General features: G+C 40.1%; 1 protein-coding gene across 1 annotated transcript; it reads right to left on the bottom strand.

The window, feature by feature from the left end:
* Nucleotides 1-191: 191 nt before the first annotated feature.
* Nucleotides 192-26,674, bottom strand: LOC117270468 (interleukin-31 receptor subunit alpha-like). Its single transcript, XM_033648097.2, has 16 exons — nt 26,218-26,674; nt 14,677-14,946; nt 14,308-14,437; nt 14,040-14,212; nt 13,830-13,942; nt 12,413-12,436; nt 12,095-12,257; nt 8,274-8,356; nt 6,761-6,965; nt 6,444-6,608; nt 5,771-5,872; nt 5,543-5,683; nt 5,304-5,444; nt 2,693-2,777; nt 2,423-2,504; nt 192-1,618 (listed from the first exon to the last, which is right to left on the bottom strand). The coding sequence occupies exons 1-16, from the start codon at nt 26,270-26,272 to the stop codon at nt 1,208-1,210; spliced, it is 2,343 nt and encodes a 780-aa protein (XP_033503988.1). The 5' UTR covers nt 26,273-26,674; the 3' UTR covers nt 192-1,207.
* Nucleotides 26,675-27,966: the final 1,292 nt, after the last annotated feature.

Genomic DNA, 27,966 nt, shown 5'->3' with positions numbered 1-27,966 from the left:
CCACACTTCACTCCCACATTTTGGTTATGTGAGATTTAATTTAATTTTTTTATTTAATCAATTGACATATTAAATCGAAATTTCCCTTCCTTAATAACTCCTCTTACATCAATTGAGTACTTTATTGTCTATTGAACTGATAACAAGCAGCACATTCAACACATTTTGTACTCAAATAACAAGACAGCTTGTAAAACACAAAATGTATGTAATTTATTTAATATTTTTGTCCATTGTAATGTTCCTCTTTAGAAGTCCTGCTCATGTATGATATTATTACATGATCAGTAAAAACAAATGCCAGTTTTTAACCTGTTTAACTTGGTGAATATTTACTAAACATTGCAGCATACTTTGATAGTTAATAAAGTTTGAACCATTTAACAAATGTAATAAAAAATGCATGAGTTTGGACAAAGGACAAAGCTATCTCAGACATTTAAAATCTGCTGCCAAACAATAAATGTGACACTATTAAGCAGCTTATATGTATAGGTCACTGTTAAATCGGACGCCAAGTCATACAGGAAGAATTGCAGTCAGGTTTCTAGTGTCATGTGAGCAGTTAAATATTGTTTTACAAGGAGCAGATGTGACTGATAACAGGAAACACATGGGAAGCTTATATTACACAGCTAATATTGTGGTATTTACAACATAATATAAAAAATCTCAGTGCTGTTATCACTGGACAAACCTGTGCTTTACGGTTTAATATAATACAGTCTGTACATCCACATATTTGTTTTATGATTTCAACCTCTGCTGCATAGTTTAGGCCCCAGTTTCAGTTTCTTTTCAGAGTTCTGAACACATTATGGCGTAGATGCATCAACTGAGACCAAAAACTGTTGCTGGAGGGATATACACTTATCTCCATATAATTAGCTCTGCAGAAGACATCAAGCAGACTCAGCAAAGCAGTTACTACACACATTGTTTAGCTATAAATATCACGTTTGCAGTAGCATTAGCACAATGTACTTTTATTTACACATAACATTACATTTTATGACCTAGGTTAGGAAGTCTGATACAAGATTACAATCTTCTGCTTTCACCCCGCAGTGGAAACAGTGCCAGGCAGGATAATGCCACACACAATCATGCAAGTCTTTGGCAACGTTAATGACACCTGGTTTCCACAGAGCTGATTCATTTTTCTTGAATCTTGGAATGTTTTCATTGTTTTGTCTATCCATTTTCCTCACCTGGCCTGGCCTTGTTCAAACATGTTCAAAGTGACATAAACCGTCATCGGCATCGTCTTCTCTGGTTGTTTCGGTGGAACTTGCTTCAATTCTTTACTGGTAGGACTGTGCACAGGAGTCTGGCTTCGATATGGGCTGACTGGGGAAGTCTCTGAAGGAAGCAGTGCGGTGGAATCATCAGGAGAGGATAAGTGTTGTGTCTCCACAGCCTCGACTGGGTCTTTATTCTGTATGTGCAGCACTGGAACCGTGGCTGGGTCAACATATTCCTCTGTCTGGACGCTGGCTGGGGTTTCATTACTGCCTGTGGCTTGTGGAGAGGTGGCTATTGTCTGAGTTTCCTCTGTGTAAACCTTGTCACAGACACTTTCGGGTGGATTGCTGAATGGCGGGAAGGTGTATATTCCCTGCGGACAGATCCACACATGCCACAAAGACACACATGCAGATAGTCGATTATTCAGGAGGTAAAATCTTAGTTACAGAATCATGACACTTAGATTAGATTGTTTGTGATGAATATGTTTGAAATATGACTGTATAGCTGTCCTTTAGTCTCTCACTCTATGGCAGGAAACGGCTCTTCAAAATAAAAGCTCTGCCCCAGAAATTCCCTGTACTTCAATATAAAGGTTTTTTTTTTTCAAAGTTGACACATTTGCGAGTCACTTGTGGTCCATTCAGAATGGACCAACAACCCACTTTTAGACCACGACCCATCGGTTGGGAACCACTGGCATCCTCATGTTGAGAAACACAATTTAAAGAAGCAAATACCAGTTATTATGGATTAATATGCTGATTATTTTCTTCAAATAAATGATTTTGTTTTTCATAAAATGTCAGAAAATAGTGAAATACTTTAAGTCCATCATAATTTATCAGATTATTATTATTATATTTTTTATCAACTCATTATTAAGATATAATTTACAGACAGTATAACTGAGCATTAGACTTAATACATTGCAAAAAATGTTGTTGTGACATCACTGTTTTTGGTGTCTGGTCAAAATCTTCTGAGGGGGCTGAAGCCCAGTGGGTCATGGATACAAACCACTACGATTTGTTTATAATTTTTCACAGCTATCACCTAAAATAAAGCAACACATTCTTCATATTTTCTTCCCTGACCACAAACAACCGAGAATTGAATTTAATCATCCCCTCAGGCACTTAAAATGATGTAATTGATTCCTCACTGAATTCACCTCTTGATGACTTGGCGATAGCAACAAAGCCACAGAACTGCGGCCAGGGTCTGGCACCGGCTTCTCCCTGAACTTCTCCCACCTACAAAGCAGATTATAAGCATCATTGGGGGCAATTTTTTAACATGTTATGGTCATGAATATAAAGATTAAGCCCTGTATGAAAACATTTACACATTACTGCTGACATGGAAATGTCTCCAGTTAAGTGTCATCATTTGAAATCAATCCACACCACATCATCAGTGCTGATAAAAGACTGACACTTACTGAACAGCACAGTACAATCCAAGTGACAGCACCAGAAGTATAATGATGCTGCCGCACATACTGACTGCTGCAATGAGCCCCGGACCTGCCGAAAAAACAGAATGGATTTGTAGTAAGCTTTAACAATGACTCACTTCTCTAGAACTCTACGTGACACATGTTGTGTGTTACTGCTTGAAATATTTTCCAATTACTGATGAGAAATGCCTGATTATTAATGATGTTCTGCGGTAATCATAGCTATGAAACAATGCAAGGAGGTCATGACTTCATAGTTACTCAAGACATTGTTTTAGTGAGCAATGTGAGTAATGATAGTAGTGGTTGGGATCTCGAAGCACATACAGCTGCTACTATGACACGGAGTTGTCATTTGTAATGTCACAACCCCAAACAAATACTTGGAAATAAAAGCATTAGTTTAATTTCACTCAGGGTTCATCTCTATAATGATGCTGCCCTTTATCCTGCTCTCATCTCACAGCATTGGGACCTCCGGTTTATTTTGGTTCCTTAACACTTCCCTCATTTTGTCAGTGGAAAATAACAGTGGCGCATCTTTCTTGGACATCACTGCCAACACCAACTGCCAAAATCAACAACATGGAAAAATTTATGGCTTGGACTCCGGAGTATGAAGAAATGTTATGAGTTGTTTCTTAACCAAGGTAACACCACCAATACCAAGGCTCTCCCAGACTTGCCACAACAACCCACTCCTGCACATGGACGCATTTGAACACTTCCCTGGCCAGAATCTTTGATCTCGTCATGGTGGGCAGAACAGACGCCATCATGTCTAAATTTCTCTAGTGTTTATTTTTGTGGATGTGTGATTGGGTATGACAGTATGGATGGGTGGGCTGGGGATGAATTTGTCTCAAGACTTGTTTGTATACACACATGCCTTTTTTTTTTTTTTTTGTTTACAATATATATATATGTATGTATGTATATATATATATATATATATACATATATATATATATATATATATATATATATATATATATATACACATATATAATTTACGTTTATGTTTGTTAATTATTCCTGTTTATTTAACTATATATTTGTTAATACTATTGTTTAAATTTCTTATATTTTCATGTATCTTTCCTGTCTTGCAAGGAGATCCCTCGGGGATCAATAAAGTATTTCTGATTCTGATTCTGATTCTGATGCCTGTGGATATTCTCATTTATCCAGGTCATAGTTATCTCAAGGCAATTGAATCGAACGCAACTGGACTCTCAATAGAGGAGGAGGTCTGCGACACCACCTATACCCCACCTATAATGCTGTCCTTTCATCCTTGCCCAGGAGATTTAACAGCTTAACCTCTAAAAACAATGGTCGTTCACAAATGGCCTCATGTGACTCTAACGACTCCAACGACCACCGTTGCAGCAGGAGTTTCAACAACCTTCGTTGACACACCATTGGAACACTAACAAACCAATGACATCATTGGCCTTGTGATGACCTCCTCAGAGGTTAAATACCTGGGTTTTTTCCACACCAGTTTGTCAGACTAGTTCCAGCCTAGTCAGACAAGCATGAACTGATTAAGCCTCTTGAATAAGAGGTGAAATGTCTTCTAAGACAAAAACTAAGTCCAGTTGCGTTCGATTCAATTGCCTTGAGATTTATTCACACATGTTGTATGTAAAAGCACATGGAGATTACTTTGTATGAAATGTGCTATATAAATAAAATTAGGTTTTGATTTCTCCATTATTTCATTCGACAGGACAGTTTTGTCTGACGGTGGAGCGTTGTTGTTCGTGGGCATGTTCAGGCTTGCAACACTTTCCTTGTTCCATGTTGCATTGGTGCCACAGCAGGTAGGCTAAAAGTTACACATAATTAAGGGCAGGCTGTCTGGCCATTAGTGTCCTTGGCTTCTCAATCAGATCCACCCCTCGCTTCTCTACAGCGCCAGCCTCTCACCCAAATATGGTCACTCCTAGCTCAAAAAAAGGCTTGTCAGCCTTTTATATCCAATTCTGTATGTTGAATTAGTGTGGGAGCCTGTGGAGCCCGCTGGTAAGTGAAATCACTCTGATTGGCAGTTCAGCTCAGCACACAAGAAGAGAAACAGAAGTGAGGAAAGTAAACAAATGGCTGAAGTCAAGAGGGCATGAGATAGAAACAATCTCATTAAATACAATGAGGTTACTTCTTTAGTCATTGAACTCTTTAGCAGAAATGGTGCACTGTAAAAATCCTTTGCTCTTTCAACATTTGGTTGTGTTGTTAATGTGCTAACTGGCTAATTGGCGTCTTGAATCCTTCCAGTCAGTCTTCACTTTTGAATGGCGCCAAGTCTTTGGCAAGACACCGGCAACATGAGTCAACAGGCACCCTTCGTTGCAACTAGTTTTTTATGTCAGTTTGGTGTGTCTGGGTGTTAATTTCATACAGTCAGCGTAAGGGGACACCTAGGTGTAACAGAATGGTTGTACATTGTACCCTATGAGTGCAGGTCTTTTAACCTTGTCACGCTGTCGCTAGTCACTCTGGGTGAGTATGCCAATTTCTGAAAGATTCCTGTTAGATGGCTGCAGTTGTGCTGTGAGACCTACAACTATAATGTGTGTCTACTCACCAAACTTTTGGGTTTTAAAGTGTGTCTCACTGCTGTTAGTAGTTCCAGTAAGAGCTGTGGCCGTGACATAGATGGTGTATCGGGTGTCTGGATTCAGATCTTTCAAAAAGATGTCCTGTTTTGTGCCATCTACAGTAACATCTAGAAGACCATGACATGACAGAAACGTCATAAGAGAAGAGGAAATTAGTGTATTTTTATTCATATGCAACCTTCAGACAAGTCTGTGGTGGACTTACTGAGCTGTGGTCCTTTCTGTGTACTGTAGAAAACAGTGTAGTTGACAACAACACCGCTGCAGATCTCCTGAGACATCACACTCCAGCTCACAAAGGCACTTTTGTCGTAGGCCGTAACATTCATAGTAACATTTCCTGGATCTGTGGGGACCACGTTTTTTAAAATCAGACTGGTTAAACATGAAAATACATTTTCAGAATCCTAAAAAACACAACTAAATGACATACCTCCTACACTGGAGCAGATCTGAAGGGCCTGTGTAGCATGACCTGTCTTGTCATCAAAGAGGGGAGTTACTGTTATATTGTATGGCGTCTTATCCAGAAGGTCTGCAAGGAAGAAAAGATCGCTCTGAAAATCTGTGACAGTAAGAAGTGGCAAGTGATCGTTAAAACACATTAAAGCCATAGATCTAAATACTACTAGACCTGTTTAGCTGTTTAGTCAGATGTGTAGCTTTAGGGATGGCAACGTCAGCTGGTCAGGCACTCCACCACTTGCTCCATACCGAAATGTCTCAAAAATTAATACGACATTCATGTTCCTCAGAGGATGATGTCTACTGACTCAGTGCATGGTTGATCCTTGAGTCCAAATGGATGTTTGAGCCAAATTTGAGATATCTGAGATATTGCATTTATGAGAATGAGAAGCCTTGACCTTTGAAATCTGACCACCAAAATCTAATCAGTTCATCCAGCTTTTAAAGTTTCCACGAGCATATCCACTTTTTGCCACACCCAGACGATGAAAGATAAGAAACAAATTGATCTGAAACAGGTTTAGTCATTTCCCATAAATCTGCATGAGTTTGATGATGACTCATCCCAAGAGCTCATTTCATGGATTAACACCCATAAGGAGTCTGTTTGTTGTCCATCAACATGTTCTCTAACCTACCAGAGAGTGTTGTGTTCGTATATTTGCTCTCCTCCCAGTGATATCGATTTCCATCATGGGTCCAATCGATCATGTAACCACTGACAGGATGAGTAAGAGCTTCCCAGCTGACCAGAATAAGGCCTCCATATGTTGACGTCTGGATGTCGGTAACTTGAGGGAGGCCTGCCAAATGAGATCGAGTGAAAGGAAGCGAAAATGATATAAAAACACTATCATGCATCAGAGCAAAGCACTGTTCCATTAACATGAAGCAGTGTGATCTATAATTTGTGGTTACTCATTAAAACAGCAAAATCAATAGCATTAAAACTCACTCTCTCCAACGGCTGGAACATAAACAGACTCCTCCATGAACAGGGCATCTTTATTGAAGAGGTTGAGACTTATTCTGTGTGCATCTTGGCTCACATAAACATCACAAGGCGATCTGCCACATTGGTTGACTCCCATCTTTTGTTCTTTATAGGGAGTCTGTTTGATAACGTAGGTAAATGTCTCTTCGCATGTAGAAGGAATCTCCTGCGTAGACAGTTTGAAGCACATTAGATCAACAAGTAACGTAAGGAGAAAGTCTCTGAGAAAATATCGGTTGAAAAGTTGAATTAAAGGTCCAGTGTGTAGGATTTAGGGGGATATATTGGCAGGAATGGAATATAACTAGAATTACCCCACCATGGCTGTATGTCTACGGGCACCAGTCAAGTTTCTCTTATAGTTTATATCCATGTCTGTGAAAACATGAATGCTTCACACACATCTTACCCTCAGCAGCACAGAGGATCTATACAATCAGCACAGTTTCAAGGTGGACACCCAAGATTAGAGTCACCGATTCAGTATCTGACCAAATGTCTCACCTTCTGTTCCTGAGTTATGATGATGAAAAATGGCCAGAAAAGTGTTTAATGCTGAACATTATGATCAGGTCACTATGAAAATGACCTTTGACCTTTTGGATATAAAATGTCATCATGTCATCATTATATCCCATTAGACATTTGTGTGAAGTTTTTTTCATAATTTGTATAAGAATTCTTGAGTTATGGCCAAAAATATGTTTTGCGAGGTCACACTGACCTTGACCTTTGACCTTCAACCACCAAATTGTAATCAGATTATTCTTCAGTCCAAACATGTGTGTCAAATTCAAAGAACTTCCCTCAAGGTGTTTTGAAGATATCACATCAACGAGAATGAGACAGATACAAGATCACATTGACCTTCTAACCACCTCATCACTGAGTCCAGGTGAACGTTTGTGCCAAATTTGGAGACATTCCTTCAAGGTGTTCTTGAGATATTGCTTTCATGAGAATGGGACGGACAGACGGACGAACGGACAACCCAGCGTGTTAGGTTTAGTATATAATCACCTGAAAATAAGAGTCATTGTGATTTTATTACCTTAGAATGAGACATTTACATCTACATAGGGAGCGGGTCCTTGTTTATGGAGATAGCCATATTCACCACTATGTTTCTACAGTAGCCCAGAATGGACAATCCAAACATTGACTCAAGATGGGGCTATTCATGTTTACACATCAGCCACCGTAGTTATAAGCCCATCTGCAACAAGCAGTGGCAGATAAAGACTGATTTAGTCTGTTTGCTTGGGAGAGGAGGAGATCTTTGCGGATAATTTGGCTAAAATGCTCTTGAATAATAAACACTGAAGGAATTCTAGCTGGGAGAAGTTTCAGCTGGTTGCAATCTGCAATCCTCACTGCTAAATCTCTAACTCTTACACACTTCGCCTTTAAGAGTTTGGAAATCAATTAAATGAATTTTTCAAAACAACATTTTTCAACTGAGAGGCTTCCTTACCTTCCACATGACATGAACTCTTCTAACTCCATTTTCCTGCGGTTCAGCTACTTTCCTCCACAGTTGCAGCTTCACATCACGCTCTATGAAGGATTAGAATATATTCAAAACAATAGCACTGGAATACACAAACACAAATATGAGCATACATCAATATGATAACAGTTAACTGACCTAAAGCCAAATAAAGACAGAACAGGACTGCTGTTCACACCTAGAGTCAGGCCAGTCATTAGAAATTATAGACATGGGGACAAATCTTTCCACTTTGGGCTCATAATCCACACCCACTCCATCACTACACACCCACACTTAGCAGTAACACCAACACTGATTATTTCAAATGGTCTTACTGCAATGAAATCTTTACTATGGGGACTAACATTGTCGCACATGACCACAATTGGTCTCACTGAATCCACAAGAGTCTCAGTTTTCCACTCATATCCAATTTATGCAAGTCCAAGGCTGTTTAGGGACCCAGTGTGCAGAAATATTCAAATACACTAATTTGGAAAACAGCAATGCCACTTTCCCTCACCAAATTTAGCCTAACTTTGGAGTGTTATTTAGCCCCCTCCCAATGAGATAACATCACATGACTGGCACCAATGGATGCCTTCTGTCATCTAGTTTCACATGATATCATTATTTTCACACTAGCTATAAAATTACAGGTTTTATTTGCCGGTCTGCCTGGCTTCTCACGCTTTTCTTTTCTGAGACCCTCATTTTTGGCGAGGTAGTTTGAGTCAGGCCGCAGTTCACTTTACATCTTTTCATCAGCAGCACGTGTGTGTTCTGCACTTCTGACGGGTGCAGCCAAAACTCCATTGCACTGTTTTCGCATTAACTGCTGGGGGTGGAGTATCAGATGGCAACGTGAAATGTGTTTTAGTGATAACAATAAATTTATTCATGATGTATTTATTTTACTTGTATTGTCAACGATATAAGTCAATAAGTAAATTGAGCCCCTTTCCACTGCACAAAAAACCCACTAACACCTGCTAACATCCACCTTTTAATGTAATGGGAGAGATTACAATCGGCATTCACACCCAGGTCGAATGACTCTGCAGTAGTCATGGGTATTTATCGGCCCCGGCTCTGATCAGTATTGATGGAAATCATCTGTCTCCGCCCAAGCAGCGCTAAAACATTGATCCAAGTACACCAAGTTTGAAAGAAACACTGAATACGGAGAGAGAGATATAAAAAGAAGTAACCACTGTAAAGTCTTTTCAGGCCTCTATGCTGCTCCTGTTTACTTGGCTGGCTGTGGCATCAAACATGACACCAAAACACACACACACACACACACACACACACACACACACACACACAAAGGCACGCTCATCTGCTGCAGAGCCATGGACACAGGTCTGGTTTAACCTCAAGCTAATGGTTACAGCTGTGATGGTGGGAATGGTAGTACAATCTGCCATTTGTTTTGTTTTCCACTGATCTACCAAGAATTCAAGTAAGTAGCGCTGCACTGAGTTGCATGTCCATTCTTGTGAACTATCAATCATCAACTCTCCAATGAGTCACCAGGCCGTTATCACCTCTCTGGAGTCATTTTAACACAGCTGTCTGTCTGTACTGTGTGTTAACATTTTTCTTTGAAGCTGGTGTTTCTAACAATATTCACATTCACGTCCCAACCTGCAGCTGAGGTGTGTCAGATCTGTATTCTCTTTTAGAGCCGCAATAATGTTTCTGAATTTCAACTTTTTGCATTTCTACACAAGTTGGCAAATAAATATTTTTGGTTTGTTTATTCAAAATAAAACTAATGTTGATTTGTAAACTGGTGAACTAGATGCACGTATTACATCAACAGCACAAACCATCATTCTCTGCCAAATCTGTTATTAGCTAGCTTCGAATCACAGTATATACACAGAGATATCATTCATTTGTCATCCACCTGGAAGTCAACCACTGTTAATTTCACTTAAATATTAATGAAAATTCAAGTGAAATGTTTGCACAAGACAGCACAGTAAAACAGCAGAACATTATGCTTTGTTTTCTTCAGTAATACTAAGTGGGATCTCATCGGAGCTGTTCCTCACAAGGCCTGTGTCTAGTTTAGTTTATTTGCACATCACAGTGCATATTCGTAATTAACTAATGACTTTACACTTTGTATCTGTTTATTTGAATTTTTTTGAGTTTCAGCGCAACAAAGTATTTTACTCTTTTTATTTAATTAGCTGGTACCATATTGGCAGCTAGCTTTCCTTAATGAAAGACATCTCCAAACGTCTGCAAATCACACTAAAATTATCCGGATGATGAATCCAGTTCTTCAAAAATCTGCATATTTGGTCCAAAGGTCAACATAGCATGCATATACAATGAGTCCAGTTAGGATTAGGGTTGGGTATTGTTTAGGTTTTTTCCGCTACCGGTGCCGAACCGATACTTTTAAAATGGAACGGGTGCCTAAACGGTGCCTGAACCGATACCTCAAAATATGAGGTTTTTTTTAGAGGTTGAAAAGTGGCACTAATGGGCCACCTTTCAGAAGTGTGTGAGTATTTTGTATAACAGTTTTAAATTATAATAAAAACAATGTTTTTATTTATTTATTGCTGAGGCAAATTAGAAATAGGCTACCTAGAAATAAATAGGTATATGAACTCTATTAACAGTTTTAAGATATAATAAAAAACACTTAACAAATTAACATTACAATAATATTAACTCTATTAAAGTCTGGTTCCGTTGTGTTTTATAACATTGTTGAACATAAACAGAAGTGACGCCAATGGTGCTTAGCATGCCTTTAAATAATAATATACACTCAACAAATGAACGAATGAATCAATGAATGATTCTGTTACGTGTAATGTCCAATAGAGGGAGACACAGCACTCAAAAAAAGCACCAAAAAGAGGCACCATAATGTGTGTTCTGTTTCGGTCCGGTAGGTATCCGCTATATAGGTACCGGTTACATATAAGCACCGACTTCCGGTACCCAACCCTAATTAGGATCTAACACAACTGAGATATTATTAGCAACTCAAAGCTCTTAAGCAGTGGTTCCCAACTGTTCCCAACTGGTGACTCGCAAATGTTTGTGAAAAACACACTTTATTTTGAAGTACAGTGAATATCCGGCACAGAGCTTTTATTGTGAAGTGCCATCTCCTGCTGTAGAGTGAGTGAATAACAGACGGCCATTAACAGAGACAACAAACAAGCTTGACAACATGGCCAAACGCAAGTATGACGCTAAATGTTTTAAACTGAGTGGACTTTAAACTATTGACTATGAACAAATCTGGTCCCCGTGGCTGGACCAGTTGGGAACCACTGCTCTAAAACGATGCATGTACATGCCCCAACGTGTTGGTTATCAAGTCAAAATACCAAATAGTGGACCAGCTGGAGCCTCTTGTGCTATTCTGCTTCTTTGCATCAAAGTAGCATTCCACTGGTGGTAGACTTGTTCAACCATGTCTCTTTTATTCCTTTAACCACTTTCCTGAAAAGGTCTGCACTGCTATTTTGTGCATATCCAAAAGCCTGTTGATATCCAAGTCTATCATTATGTTTAATTTTAGGAGTGTTTCTTCTTCCAACCGGGAATGTGACCTTTTCTTTAGAGCATGCATCTCTACCTCCACCTTGCAAACAGTTGGCAAGATGTCTTGTGTACAATACATCCATGACAACGCACAGAGCCAACCGTCCTAATCAGAAAATGATACATTCAGAAAAAGATCTAATTCAGACTTTCCAAATAAAATATGCTGATTACATGACCCGTATTAAATTCAGATTATTGCCATAGATTGTTCTTACTGTTCAGTTTGGTCAGGACTGTCTTCTCCTTACTCCAGTCACTCCAGGGAGCTTTAGGTAAAGCACAGCGGACTGAAAATGTGTAGTTACTGCAGGATTCCACTTTTGTAATCGTCACCGTCCCACTGCTATGCTTCTCGACAGTCTTATTGATCATCACCGACTGGGAAAAACAGAAAGATTTTGGTTAGAAACTTGCCATTAGGGAAGTCCCAGAAGATCCAAAGTTGAAACCATTAAATATTAATAAAGGAGATTTTAAACAGACACAGCTTTGTTTAGGTGAAGAGAAATGTCAAGTAAAAATCTATTTCTAACCTCTGGAGTTCTTCCACTGACAGCCTGGAACAGAGAGGTAAACAGAAATGACTTTGATCAGTCACGAAGGGGAACACAAACGAAATAAAGAAAAACAGAGGCAGAATCAAAAACAGCTGTACTTTTTGATTGCCACTAGGAGCCATAAAGCTGAACAAAGAGTGGTGTTCTGCCAGAGGTAGTGTAGTTTTGTACCATCTGAAGTAATAGGGAGGTGGTCGAGGTCGATAGGGGCTGTGAGTGCTTAAACAATACTGTAGACACCACAAACAGATATTGTATTGGGCATTTTTTGATTGAAGACATTAGTTGTTATTGAGAATTTTACTGACAAGTTCATGTTACCATTTTAGCGAGTGCTTGATATGTTAATTACAACATCTTGTCATTATATTGACAGCAAATGTAATATCTGGCCACTCTTATGTTTCTGACAAATTGTATTTGCTGTTGAAGACAGGGTTGTGTGCGAATGCCAAAATGAGTCGGATTAAAACCAGATTTTCTTTCCTTTAAAAAAAACTATTTCAAGCTGACTTTTTCCTGTCCTTCCAGTTCTCTCAATATCGCATGAATGCAGCATTATAGTAGCAGTCTCAAGGCTCATTTATGCTCAATGTTAGATATGTATACAGACACGGACAAAGCCATCCGTCCGTACTCCGAGTTGATGTTGGGTGTTTTATCAGTGTTAGGCAAGCAAGTCTCAAGTCCTCAAATGAGTCTGACTCGAGTCATATAAAAATAAACGAACCAAATTAGTGTGATTGGAGATGACAAATTATACAAGGAACTAGGGCTGCAACGATTAGTCGACTAATCGATGACTAATCGACTATTAAAATAATCGCTGACTATTTTAGTAGTCGACTAATCGGTTTGAGTCATTTTTCATAGAAAAGTACTAAAGTGGGGCGTCGGTGGCTTAGCTGTTGCCGCAGGGGTCTGGGTTTGACTCCAGCCTGTGGCCATCTCCTGCATGTCACTCCCCCTCTCTCTCTCCCCCTCACACCTGTCTGTCCTGTCAATTAAAGGCTAAAAAAAAAAAAAGTACTAAAGTACCCCAAAATACTCTTATTGCAGCTTCTTACGTTCAAATATTGGCAGCTTTACACACTCTCCCATGACGGTAAACTAAAACCCTTTTGGCATGAGTACGAAACAAGACATTAGATGACATCATTTTGGGGTTTGGGAGAGACAGACTGACATTTTTCAACATTTTAACACATTTTTCGTAAAAATGATTAGTTGACTATGAAAATAATCGATAGTTGCAGCCCTACAAGGAGCTAAAATCTAACATGGGTCCAATAATATTACACACATTATACCTGTGGTTTAAAGTATTGAAAAAGTATAAGGTTCAAAATGAAGCCAATATTTTAATATGGGTAGCTTATGATGAGGGACGTACCTTGCTGTAATTGACTTGACAGTGACACTCACTTGTAAAAAGTGACCGCTTCCATTTGACCAACAGATCGTCAGAGGAGGGAGTTACGTTTATTGTCGGACGGATAATTTGCACTGAGGGAATATGATTATGACAGCACATCAAAATGCAGAACTGTAAAATGTTTAAACACAAAGATATCATTAAGAAATATATATTTTTGCTACTTACCTATGTGCTCTGGGTTACGTATATAAGGGTCAGAGTCAGCTTGCCAAGCAGTAGTCTTAGCTCTCACAGTAATATTGAGCATCTCATATAGAATTCTTGTATTTGAGCCTAGAGTAATGTTGACTGTGCATGTTGTTGTATATGAGCTGCAGATCTCGCTCTGGGAAGAGCCACTGAAAGAAATACATGTTTTACATTAAGTACATAAATCAAAAAGAATCTTTCCTCCATTAGTTCTTAAACAAAAGAAAGAAAATTTGACACCCACCGCAGCACAATGTATTCTATTTTCAATGAAGAATTAATCTGATGCTCCCATTTGCAGATGAACAGGTCTGGTGAAACTTCCAGTTCCTGATTTCTGTTTTTCAAGAGACATGATATTTTGCCGGGTTTTGCTGTGAAAAAGAAAGTCAGAAATATCATATATCTCACGTTATTGCAGGCATGTATACAGCCATATAAGCATCAAAAATACTTCTTACAGGGGCGCCCAGTAGGTCAGTGGGTCAAGCAGGCACCCCATGTACAAAGGCAATGTCCCTGCCATAGCAGCCCCCCTTCACACTTGAAACTGTCCTGTCATTAAAGGCAAAAAGCCCAAAAAATAATCTTTAAAAGCCGAAAAACTTCTTACAGTACGTCCTGATGGTGGTGCCTCCAAGGACCTGTTGAGTAGCTGCACTGTGGCACTCCAGTGTAGCACTGTGGTGGGTGAAGTTCCTCAGAGACAGGACCGTGTGTGTAGAGTTGGTTGTGTTTGACAGGCTTTCTTTGACGCGTCTGTTGTTCAGTGTCCAGAAAATTTTGCCCTGGATACATGAAGTCTGGCAAATAATGTTGATGTCGGATCCCACTTCAATGTACTGATCTTTAGGGAAAACGTCGCAGGCGTTCTCATGTTGGCCTTGAGAAAATAAAAATGTTGTTCAGCATTTCATAATGTAGATGAAATTCAAGTCTAGAAAATACAATAATTTGCTTCCTTGCCATGAGTTAGATGAGATGATTGATACCACTTTCTTATCTGTATTGTAAACATGCAATCAAATCGCCATAAAAAATGCCAGCAATGTACGTTTCTGGAGACAATCGATACATTAAAGCAGATACATCAACAGCTCTATTGTTAAATTGTGGTTACGATTAAGAAAAGATCATGTTTTGGCTCAAAATTCCCAGTTTGGCGGACAAAATCCCAGCAGGAAATGAAGCGATGTCTTGGTAAAAAGCAACATCTTTTTGTGGCACTATCCCCACTGGAAAAACAGTGACAGGTCGCTACAAAACTCCCACGGTTGTTGCCTAAAAAGCCACTGGGAAAACAGCAGTGACTTGCTAAATTACAACCGCTTTTGTTCTTTGTTGGTCTCGAAGAGTGGTCTGCAACTTTGTAGGCGTCTCGCTAACACGCCATCCACCGTCCCCACCACAAAGTCTGCTCATGTACATGTAATCAAAACTATGTCACTTTATAATCATTGATATGATGCATATAAAACATGAACATTTTATGTCTTTGAGGTCTGCAGAAATGTACATGCCCACATTTTTTTCTGGTGACTGGGCTGAAATATACAGATAAAGCCAGCAGCTGGTTAGCTTACTTAGCTAGCTAACTGGATACAGCTAACTTGGCTCTATCCACTGGGAACAAAATCCACAAAACCAACACCTCTGTCACTCACAAATTAACACATGTACATTTTTGTCATTTATACACTTCAGTAATTCAACAATCTGAGGCCAGCTGTTTCCCCGTTTCCAGTTTTTATGCTAAGCTAAGCTAACGCTTGGCTAAAAAGCTAGTAGGCATATTTCCCCAAATGTTGTAAACTACATATAATACATTAGAAACTGTAACATCAACATGTTATGTATAAAACATGATAAGTTTATGTATTTGTGATCTGCAGAAACGTACATTGCCACCATTTTTCAGCCACTGGGCTGAAATGCAATTAGAGCCAGCAGCTGGTTAGCTTAGCCTAGCATAAAGACTGGAAACGGGGACACAGCTAACCTGGCTCTATCCACAAAACAAAATCCACCTACCAGCACCTCTACCACTCAGAAACTAAGATATTTTATCTTTATTGTCATTTTTACACTTCAGTAATTCCACAGTTTGAGGCTAGCTGTTTCTCTATTTCAAGTTTTTATGCTAAGCTAAGATAACATGCAGCTGGTTGTAGCTTTATATTTAGAGACATAAGAGTGGTATCAGTCTTTTCATCTAATGCTTGGCTAAAAAGCTTGCAAGCACATTTCCTCAAATGTCGTAAGCCACAGAGAATACATTAGAAACAGTAACAGTAATTAATGGTGATGATTTACTGCTAACAAGACAAATGCACTCTCCCCACTTTAACACACACACAGCTCACACAAGTCTTGTTGTGTCAGATTAAATCATGTAGCATAAAGCACGCCTGCATTCACTGTCCGACTAGAAAAGAACTAACCCTTCTGTGTGTTCACATGCAGCACCAATGGGGATGTTTGACAGTATTGTTACAGAAAATAAATAAGAGCTCTTTTTACAATTTAGCACTGATGTTTCAGTCACACAAGGAGAAACCACCATTCCTTATCTTCCACAAAAATCTCAGTAGGCCCAGAATAGAGCCACAACATCTTTGTAGATCTAACATCAGCATCAGATGGAACACTGGTCTTTGTTGACTTGTTATGCAATCTGAATAACAAAGCATACCACATCATCATCCACTGCCCACTGTCACATTTATTCTCTAGGCTGGAAATAAACATTCGTCACTGCGGTCTTCACCGGTGTTCAGCAGAAGGAAAAACATCTCTCTCAGTACTGTAGGTAATCTAAAGTCATTCTGGGTAATGTGGAAATCTGACAGGAAATGTATGATGTTTTGGTTGCATGCTCCTGACTGGCTCTGCAGAGTTTTCACTCCCATGAGCATGATTTAGTGAGTTGCTGAGGGTGGTAAGAGGTCTTTCCTCTGAACAGAATGAAATGTATCCTGTTTGAATATTAATAACTGACCTTATTCAGCAAATCAATGACTTGATCAATCCATGTTAAAGGTAGGCCTACACGAAGCAGAAATTTCCTAAAAGGCAATGTATTGGGTCAACTTTTATCCATCATCTACCTAATTCCCCTGGGCACAATCCTCCGTCACCATGGTGTTCATTTCCATTGCTGCGCAGATGACACACAGGTCTTGACTAAACCCTCCACTGGCCTTCCTCCCATCTCCCTCACCTCTTGCCTTGAGGACATCAGGAGATGGATGAGCAGGGACTTTTTGAAACTCAGTGGAAGCAAAACTGAGGCCCTGCTCGTTGGTTCAAAAAGCATCCTGTTCAAAATCCAAAACACCCACACATCATTATCGATAACTTCCCTGTAGCCTTCTCCAGCCACATCAAGAGCCTTGGTGTCATTCTGGACAATACTCTTTCATTTAAAACCACACATAAAAAATATTACCCAGACTGCTTTCCTCCACCTCCACCCATTACTGTCCCAGTCCATCAATGACGTCTTGGTCCATGCATTTGTCAGTGTGGTGCGATCCTTGCCTCCACCAGTGGACACATCGAAGTATCCTTGGGCAAGGTACTGAACCCCAAATTGCTCCCATTGCTGTGTGAGTGTGTGTGACTGTTTAAACTTGGTGGCGCCTTGTATGGTAGCCTCTGCCTCCAGTGTGTGAATGTGTGTGTGAATGGGTGAATGTGACATGCAGTGCTTTGAGTGGTTGGAAGACTAGAAAGGCGCTATACAAGTGCATGTCCATTTACCATTACCTTACTATCAGAGCCATATGACATACCGTCCAGCGGATACCACAACTTCATGTATCAGAATCAGTATCAGGAGAGAAAAGGTTGGATCTCTGCATTAGTGGTTTGCTCATTACCTATTAGATTCTTTTTTTGTTTCTTTGTTTTATCACCCAGTGTCAGACAGGGAATAACTGGAAGCCTCTGAATCACAATCCACAGCTCTGATTTGTTCACGGTAGCAGCAGAGGTGGAGCATTTTGTGGTGTTTGTCATTCTGTTTCCAAATGAAATGACACAACATCCTCTCTAGCATGCTTTCAGTTTATTTCATTTTTAGCTTTTAGACCAATCAGTTAATTTGTGACTGCATCTTTAGTTCCCTTATTCCCTTGCCATATTAGAAACTGATCCACGAACAATGAAGAGCCAAAACATGTCCATGTGTGCCAATTATTTATCAAACAAGGAGTCAGTTGGTCACTAACCTCCATGACTCAACACTTCCTGTTGCTGCTTCACAAACGGTTGCAGGTGGAAAGCTTTCCAATTGAAGCAGCTACAGGAAGACTTTAGTTTGCATGAACACATTAGCAACGCAAGAGACGTTCTCATAGCACCAACAGCAAAGAAGAGTCCATTAGTCAACTATGAAACCGTCATCAGAACAGAAATACAGGCTCCAAACAACATCCACTCGTTCAGTAGGAGAGTCAGAGCAGAGCAGGAAAATAAATATCTGAGGATCTTAGAGACCCAGAAGGTCATTTTAAAAACACTTAAAAAGAAATCTTTAAGATTCCTCAACAAAAAAACATGTGGATGAAAAATGAAAGCAACACCAATATAGGCAAGTGTGTAAGTTTTGGTACGTACGTGTTAGTACGTCTCCAGTTGCCATTTTTGTTTGCATTAGGAAACAGTGTCGTTAGTAGGAAAACAGGTTAAAAATCTTATTCGATCGTTCAACAGAAAGATAATGTATTTTTTATCCAGATGGTCAGAAGAGTCTTTGGGTGTGTTTACACTTGAAATTCATTTCATTTTGTTTGGACCAAAGGGAAACAATTAGACACTGTTAACTTTTACGTCTGGTCCGGTTAATGTCCAGCAAACATGACGTGATATGGACCGACAGTCAGGGGCATAGCAACAAATTCTGGGCCCTACGCCCACTGTTAAGTATCAGTTTGGGGAGGACCCAAAAGCAGAGCAGCGGGCAAGTTTGAGCTTAAACAAAAAGCGAGCTTTAATAAAGCTGATACAGAACAGGCAGGTAACAGAAAGTCCAAATGACAGAAGAACCAAAACTGAAATGGAAATGGGGATTGGCTCACAACAAGGCTTTGGTGGGGAACACTGGGGTGGAACAAACAGGTGTTAGGGGAAGACTCCAGGAACAGGGAAGGACTAACGAGACTGGCTGAATCCAAATGTCAACCTTCTGGACTTGCAGAAGTAGCATTTCAAAAGACCTAATTATCAGTGAATTGCGGGTTATTAAATCAGTGAAGTCTGCTGATGACTGCACCCTAAGCGGACTCTCTGGAAGCCTGCAGGAAGTCCGCTTGAGGCCTCAGCACTCCCGGACTTCCTGTGAACGTGCTCGCAAAGTCAGCAAGTCTGCGGGTGTCCGAACATTTGGATTCAGCCACTGAAGGAAGACGTGTGCTAGAAACAAGAAAATGCACAAAGACAGGAAGTGAAGCCAGCTGTGACAAAAGGAGAGAATCTACAAAATAAAAGAGGAAACAGATTAAACATGAATGGATAACAAAACAAGGAGGAACACTAACAGAAAACCCCAAAACGAAGTCCACAAGATAACAGAACATGAACGAAAACCCTAGATCATGACACATGCACAGTCTCCGTGGGCCCTTTCTCTCTTGATCCAGGTCTCTCAAGCACCTTTTGAATTCTTTTGGTTTGTTTGTTTTTGTCTTTCTTTCTTTTCTTTATGGAACCCGAGACATGACAGTGTATGTCGATACTTCAACAGTGTAAGCAGTCACTCACTCAACTCTAGCTGTGTTTAGAGACAAATCCTAGTGCCAGGGTGGACTGAACCATTTTGCATGTTTAAGGCGTGAGAGGGACCTCAGACTGCTTCTACTGTTTGTTTGTTTTTTACAAAGTCCAGTCTTTCAACAAAGTTATTCAGCCAATTTTAATTTTGTTATGACACTAATTACTGCAGACAAAATCAAACTTTTCATCCCAGGCTTTTGTGTGCTCCCTTCCAGTGGGACCCTGAGTAATCAGTCCTACTTGTCCCCCCAATATAACGACCCTGCTGACAGCTGATTCTTTGATTGGACAGTTTTGGCGATCATCAGCGCATCGTCAGGACCCAGGATGGAAAATCAAATTCTGACTGACAGCAGGTCATGCACCACTTTCATGCTTCTAATATGTGTGTGTTTATGCTCTCTGGTGTCACAAAGAGCTCATGGAGAAATAAGTGATTATCAACATTATTAATATTATAAGAATGCAAATCGACCACATGACTAACAGGTAGATCCAGGATGAAAATGAGGTGTCTAGTACAACAATATGCTGGAATATTACTGTGTGATCGCTATGTCACACTTTTAAAGGGACTTACTGGAAGTGTGACTGATCAGGAAAAATCCCCATTATCACATGGTGACATATCTGTTACCATAGTTATAAAATGCTTTACATAAATACTGAATATTGCTTATAGTAAGGCAAAGTCCCAACCAAGAGGTACAGTCAGGTCCATAATTATTTGGAAAATGATACAGTTGTTATCATTTTGGCTCTGTACACCACCACAATGGGTTTTAAATGAAACAATGAATACCTGCTTAAAGTGCAGACTCTCAGCTTTCATTTAAGGCTTTTTTCAAAAATGTAGCATGAACCGTGTAGGAATGACAACCATTTCTTCACACAGTCCCCCGACTTTAAGGGCTCATAAGTATTTGGACAAACTAACATAATCATCAATTAAACAGTCAGTTTTAATACTTGGTTGCAAATCCTTTGCAGTCAATGACTGCCTGAAGTGTTGGACACATAGGCATCATCAGATGCTGGGTTTCTTCCCTGGTGATGCTCTGCCAGCCCTTTACTGCAGCCGTCTGCACTTCCTGCTTGTGTTTTGGGTGTTTTGCCCTCAGTTTTGGCTTCAGCAAGAGAAACGCATGCTCAGTTGGATTCAGGTCAGATGATATGACTTGGCCATTGCAGAACATTCCACTTCTTTGCCTTAAAAATGTCTTTGGTTGCTTTTGCAATATGCTTCAGGTCAATGTCCAACTGCACTGTGAAGCATCGTCCAATGAGTTTTGAAGCATTTAATTGAATCTGAGCAGATAATGGTGCCCCAAACACTTCAGCTTTCATCCTGCTGCTCTTGTAAGCAAGACAAGACTTCACTAGAATAAATACAGAGGGTTTATCACAAGATACAAACCATTGGTTAGCCTTAAAAATGGAAGGCCATATTAGAGTTTGTCAAAAACCATCTAAAAAGCCTGTACAGTTGAGGAACAGCATACTATGGACAGATAAAACAAAGATCAACTACCAGAATGATGGGAAGACAAGAGAAGGAAGAAGGGAAGGAACTGCTCATGATCCAAAGCACACCACCTCATCAGTGAAGCATGGTGGAGGTACTGTTATGTCATGGCCATGTATGGCTGCCAGTGGAACTGGTTCTCTTGTATTTATTGATGATGTGACTGCTGACAAGAGCATCAGGATGAATTCTGAAGTGTTTGGGGCTACATTATCTGCTCAGATTCAACCAAATGCTTCAAAACTCATTGGATGATGCTTCACAGTGCAGTTGGACAATGACCTGAAGCATACTGCAAAAGCAACCAAAGACATTTTTAAGGCAAAGAAGTGGAATGTTCTGCAATGGCCAAGTCATATCATCTGACCTGAATCCAACTGAGCATGCGTTTCTCTTGCTGAAGCCAAAACTGAGGGCAAAACACCCAAAACACAAGCAGGAAGTGCAGACGGCTGCAGTAAAGGGCTGGCAGAGCATCACCAGGGAAGAAACCCAGCATCTGATGATGTCTATGTGTCCAACACTTCAGGCAGTCATTGACTGTAAAGGATTTGCAACCAAGTATTAAAACTGACTGTTTAATTGATGATTATGTTAGTTTGTCCAAATACTTATGAGCCCTTAAAGTCGGGGGACTGCGTTAAGAAATGGTTGTAATTCCTACACAGTTCATACTACATTTTTGAAAAAAGCCTTAAATGAAAGCTGAGAGTCTGCACTTTAAGCAGGTATTCATTGTTTCATTTAAAACCCATTGTGGTGGTGTACAGAGCCAAAATGATAACAACTGTATCATTGTCCAAATAATTATGGACCTGACTGTAGGTAGGTAGGTAGGTGGATACACAATACAGTGGTATTAAAATTGACATAAAATAAAATAAGTTAAAATAAGTGCATAAATAGAAATTAAAAATTAAATTGCCCATTACACAGTCCAGTCCATTTGTGGCTAAGGTGATGTGTGTGTGAGTGTGTGTGTTAAACAGTCTAACTGCCGTGAGGACGAAGGATCTCTTGAAACGCTCTGTTCTGCAACGCAGTGAGATGAGTCGACTGCTGCAGTTAATGACGAGAGACAAATAATTTTGGTTCCCATTTGAATTATGTCATGAATTACACATATGATGTTTGTACAGTTAAAAGATCATTTTGTGAGTCAAGAGTCTCAAGGGCAGCACCGTGGTGCAGTGGTTAACATTGTCGCCTCACAGCAAGAAGGTTCCTGGTTCAAACCTGGTGGGGGTTTTGAACCCAGGGTGGGGGAGCCCTTCTGTGAGGAGTTTGCATGTTCTCCTGTGTCAGTGTGGGTTTTCTGTGGGTACTCCGGCTTCCTCCCACGGTCCAAAGACATGCAGGTTATTCTGTGACTCTAATGGTGAGTGGTTGTCTGTCTCTATGTGTCAGCTCTGTGATAGTCTGGTGACCTGTCCAGGTGGTACCCTGCCTCAAGCCCAGTGTCAACTGGGATAGGCTCCAGCCCCCCCGTGACCCTTGACAGGATAAGCAGTTACAGAAAGTGAATGAATGAACGAAGACAATCTCCGTTTTTAGTAAACTTCTTTAAGTATAAGACTGTCGAGGATATGGTGCATAATTTTCTCTCTCTGTTTCTCTCTTTAATAACTGTCTCTCTGTGTTTCGTACCAAGATGTGCTCACACAAGCAAAGATGCATTTCTCAACATGGCCAGACTTGTAGCGATTTTCTTTTTTCTCCTTTAATACTTTTCCCTCATCCTGGAAGAACAAAATGAAATGTGCCAAGGTAATGGCCTGTTGGTGTTGGTGACATATCCCCTGTGGGACGTTAGATGTCGTCCACTGAGCAGTTTCACACAAAACTAAATGCTACTCTGACAAACTGTGATTTTCTTGACTTGCAAAACTGTCTTTAAAATTGACAAACATCATATGTGTAATTCATGGCACAACTCAGACAAGCTCTTGCAATTTACCACCACACTTTTTCTTATGAAACAAGATCCCTTGAGAGACAGCGGAAGGGGAGGAAACATCACATCCACAGATTGATCACAAGATCACTTCCTGAGCAGATCACAAACAGCAGATTGATTGATTGATTATAAGTTAAGCTTTTGAAATCACGCTTAAATCACATATCTACTGTCAAAAAATCCAACAGTTGGTGTGTTTGCTTTCACACCACCACCACAGTCCTCCAGGAAAAACACCACAACCTTCCATTTCAAACAGTCTCAGTCCTGCTGTGTGCTCCACGCTAGTTGCCAATCGATTGACAGCTTTCACACCAGCCCAAACCAACTGTACAAACCAGGCAAACACACCAGGGTTCATTTTAACTGAACCGAGCAGGTAAGTGTGAAGGCACCCTTTGAAGACTGTGGAAATACCTTGAGAACAGCAGTAAGTGTGGACCTTGTGGGTAAGAACGGCTTCAACTGACGCATATCAGCTTGCTCTGGATGCCTTAGGGGTCAATACATCTCTGCTGGGATTACACAGCTACAACAGTGCATCAGCTACGTACAAGACATCATCACCAGCGAAATGACGGCAACACTTTGACGAACTGTCTGCTGACTAATTGTTTCAGTGGAAGAGCATCTTGTGTTTTATTTGTCTCAATGGAGTGTGACCCGTCCGTGATCCACACTGTTCAGGATGCACTCCTGAAACATTCGTAGTGTTGCTCCACATCTGATTTGCAGCATGTTTCTCTGCTACTACTGGTCCAGTCTGTGCATACAAATATGTCCTGTGTGGGAATTTCCCATGCTTAAAGCTGTCCTTAAATAGATCAGGAACATCATGTGTCAAGACATGTGACAGGAACACAGATTTAAAAATGCTTTATATGACCACTGCAGGTTGCACTTTGTTTTTAGTATCTATCACATAGTGATGCAGCATTGGCCGGCATTTTGGAGTGGCAGCTTCATCTTTCTACCTCTATTTGATTTGGTAAACAACTGAGAGCGAGCCAGTGAGGCTCCTGTTATCATTCAATATTCATTACTCAAATGTATGTGCAAATGTGGCTACCAGGAAACATTTTGATGTTGGCAGCAACAGGCGTGATAGAATTACATTCACAGCTCTCTACCACAGTATTATGTTTTATTTTACATTATATCATATTTCATTCCTATGTTTTAACTGTTGCACAACTAGATTTTAGATTATCTTTTTTACACATATTTGTATGAGAATTGTTGGAGGAACCCGTCAGATCTAAGAGATGCAAACAACTGCTTGGCTGAACTTGAAATTCAAACTACAGCTGCAGTAAACAACTACTGGTGTACTGTTGGTACTATTTAGACTAGCTTTATCATGATTAAGTTCATGCAAAACTAGTACCATCCCACTTACAGCTGTAGCTCTTTATTCACTTGGCTGTGCAGATGATCCATTAAACTTGTTGCTAAATAAACTGGTCTTCAAATGGTGTGCTCAACTTCAACTTCAATGATGTTGTTTTACAAAATGGGTTTTAAATTAAGCGCTGTTTGAAAGTTAAAAAATGGCCAGTAGAGAAAATATCAAAGAGGACTGTAGTCAGTGGTGGAAGAAATATTCAGATCTTTGGCGCTTAATTTAAAACACATTTTTTAAAACAAAGTCAAAAGAGCCTTGTGAAATACTGGGGGGTCAAATGACTCTCCTGAGTGCTGAAAAGCTGCACAAAACCACACTAACCACTGGATCCAAATCAAAAGGTCATTCTCATCTGAAGAGAAACCACACAGATCAAAGATGAGCACACCATTTGAAAACCAGCTTACTTAAAGGTTTTATACATCATCTGCACAGCCGAGTGAATAAAGAGCCTCAGTTGTAAGTGGGATGGTAGTGGTTCTGAATGAACATCATCCATCCATTTTCGTAACCGCTTATCCTCTTGAGGGTCGCCGGGGGGCTGGAGCCTATCCCAGCTGACATTGAGCGAGAGGCAGGGTACACCCTGGACAGGTCACCAGACTATCAGAGGGCTGACAGACAACCATTCACACATTAGGCCAATTTAGAGTCACCAATTAACCTGCGTGTCTTTGGACTGTGGGAGGAAGCTGGAGTAACCCACAATGACATGGGGAGAACATGCAAACTCCAGACAGAAGGGCTCCCTCCTGGGATTTTAACACATTCATTTACTGCTGGGTCACTCAGTTTATAACATATAATTCCTCTTTTATTTATGAAATATATTTTGTATTATTAATCTGAAACTGCAAAGTAACCAGTAACATTTTCCCTCAGAACTGTAGTGGAGTATACGTATAAAATAGCATAAAATAGAAATACTCAAGTAAAGTAGAAGTATCTCAAAATTGTACTTAAGTACAGTATCTGAGTAAATGTACTTCCACCACTGACTGCTTTATTTTTATATTTGGTATAAGTTTTAACACACCTAAAACAATTAGTATTGTCTGATAGAGCCATACTTTTGTACTATAATATAATGGCCTATTATAAATCGACACAAAAAACTAAGAACTTATATCTGTGGTTATTCCAAATAATATATTTCTAAATAAGAATTTCTACTTGGAAAGTAAAATAGTATAGATTTTGATGCAGCTGATTTAAATTGACAGTTTTCAGTCTTGAAATATGACTTTAATAATAGGATATTAGGAATATTATATTATTATTATTTCTCGTTAAATCCAATACATTTTCAAATACTGGTTCCTGTAACTCTTAATGACCTCAGTGAACATTATGCTGTGAAACCAAAACCAAACCAAAACAATCATTTCCTATAAATCCCACAAAAAGTCTCTTCCAGTCAGTCAGGTGATCTGCATGTTCATATCACGATTTAATTACCACAAGAAATATGAAATATGTAAGGCTGGCTTACCTTTACAGATGTAGGGACTCACAGCCAGGATTATGAGGACCAGAAAGGTATACATTTCTTTCGTCCCATTACCTTCTGGTGACACAAAAAGAGAAGTCGACTTTTAAAATAGATTTGGAGCTGCGAGATTTTCCGTTGCGCAATTTAAAATCCACAAAGTAAAAGTAGTCATGGCTCATTTATTGTGTGTGATAGCACCGACTGTAGTCTGCACTGCAGCGCATTTTCCTTGTAACCCAGTATTTTAGCCATCATGTAACAGGAACTGAGGCAGTCTGAAATAAACGGGAGGTATTACCCAACTGCAAGCATCGCGCGCAAAGAGGAAGTGAAGTAACTTTTTCACAGCCTCTCGAACTTTGATATTTTCTGTCTGTTATAATCCCGGAGCAACGTGAGAGAAACGTGTTGAGACAACAGTCCTGGTCCTCTCTAAATACTCTGCTGTGAGTCAGGGATGAATCACATCAAACTGACAACAACAAACCTAAGTGCCCGCGCGTATTTGGCTGCACCATACTCAGAGTCACCCTGAGGAGTCACAGAGGAGCAGCCTGTAAACACATCAACAGGAATATGAGACAGACACAGGCCTGAAGGGAAATTACATTAACCAAAACAACAGGCTGCTATGATATCTGATACCCCCCCCCCCCCCCCCCCAAGAGCTTATACACAGTATATACACAGAGATGCACCACTTAGCGACTCTATTAGATTAGTCTGCAGCAGTTCTGGTAATAACTCCATATTGTGCTTTCAGAAGTTTGCATGAACTGACTCATAACTGAAGCATGAAATGCAATGCATGGCATGCAAAGCAGATACAAAGAGGAAGAGAGTATGAGCTAATTCATGCCACACGCTCACATGCCAAGGTCCCCTCCACCATGGAGTCACCATGGGTTATAAGAAGAAGTGACAGGGGAGTATAAGCAGCAGTGTAGGGGAGACCGGGGGCAGTTGTAACATCAGAAATTGCACCAAAACGAAGCAAGACAGAACTAGGGATGTAACAATATTACGGTAAATTTCGGTTAATTTTTACATGGTAAGAATTACCGTTTATGTTTAAATTAATTGCATTATCGCGGTGGATTATCAGGATATGTAATAACAGCCTCATTCAAGTCTCGGGATGCAGGCGTTGCGTGGATGCGTAGCATGTGTAAACACAAAGAATGAAAACATGGTGGAAGGTGGTGACAGCGGCACGCAGTACATTTCCCCCCCAACTAAACGCACAGAGTCTGAGGTCTGGGCATACTTTGGGTTTCTGAAGAATGCCGAGGGACAGCTGGTGGAGGACAACTATCCTGTGTGCAGAACATGCAGAAAGAAAGTTGCAACACTACAAATCTGCTGGCTCATCTCTGTGACCATCATCCACAGCTTTACAGCCAATGCAAGTTATGCTATGCAAACGTCAGTTATTGTGTGAGGGACTTCGGTTTTACTAAGATTGTCATAATGTGTAACTCTCGACATACAAGACATTTGAGCCGTATCTGTCCTCCTAAACAGCGACAAGGTTTTCCGTTTTTGTTTAAGACACTTAGGAGCTAACGTTAATACAAGCTGAGTAGCTAATAGCCGTATTAGCAGCTATGTTGCTAAGTGTTTCAAAACGAAACAGAGCTGTAAACACTGAGTGGAGCTGACAGAATATAAACCGACGTAACATAACGCTAATTGAGATCAACTATGATTGAATCACTGTGATTATGGTTATTGTATGGCGAGCTAGAA

This window comes from Epinephelus lanceolatus, chromosome 13 (genome assembly GCF_041903045.1).
Source record: "Epinephelus lanceolatus isolate andai-2023 chromosome 13, ASM4190304v1, whole genome shotgun sequence".
Taxonomy (NCBI): domain Eukaryota; kingdom Metazoa; phylum Chordata; class Actinopteri; order Perciformes; family Serranidae; genus Epinephelus; species Epinephelus lanceolatus.
The sequence above is the reverse complement of the archived record's forward strand: the minus strand, read 5'-3'. Positions and strand labels throughout refer to the sequence as shown.

What these genes read in the sequence shown, in the direction of transcription:
- LOC117270468 (XM_033648097.2), bottom strand. Translation starts at nt 26,272, where the DNA reads ATGTATACCTTTCTGGTCCTCATAATCCTGGCTGTGAGTCCCTACATC. An exon ending in GAGTCCCTACATCTGTAAAG is followed by an intron (nt 14,947 to 26,217) that starts GTAAGCCAGCCT and finishes TATTTTCTCAAG; the next exon opens with GCCAACATGAGAACGCCTGC. An exon ending in TGTTCCAGCCGTTGGAGAGA is followed by an intron (nt 6,609 to 6,760) that starts GTGAGTTTTAAT and finishes CTCATTTGGCAG; the next exon opens with GCCTCCCTCAAGTTACCGAC.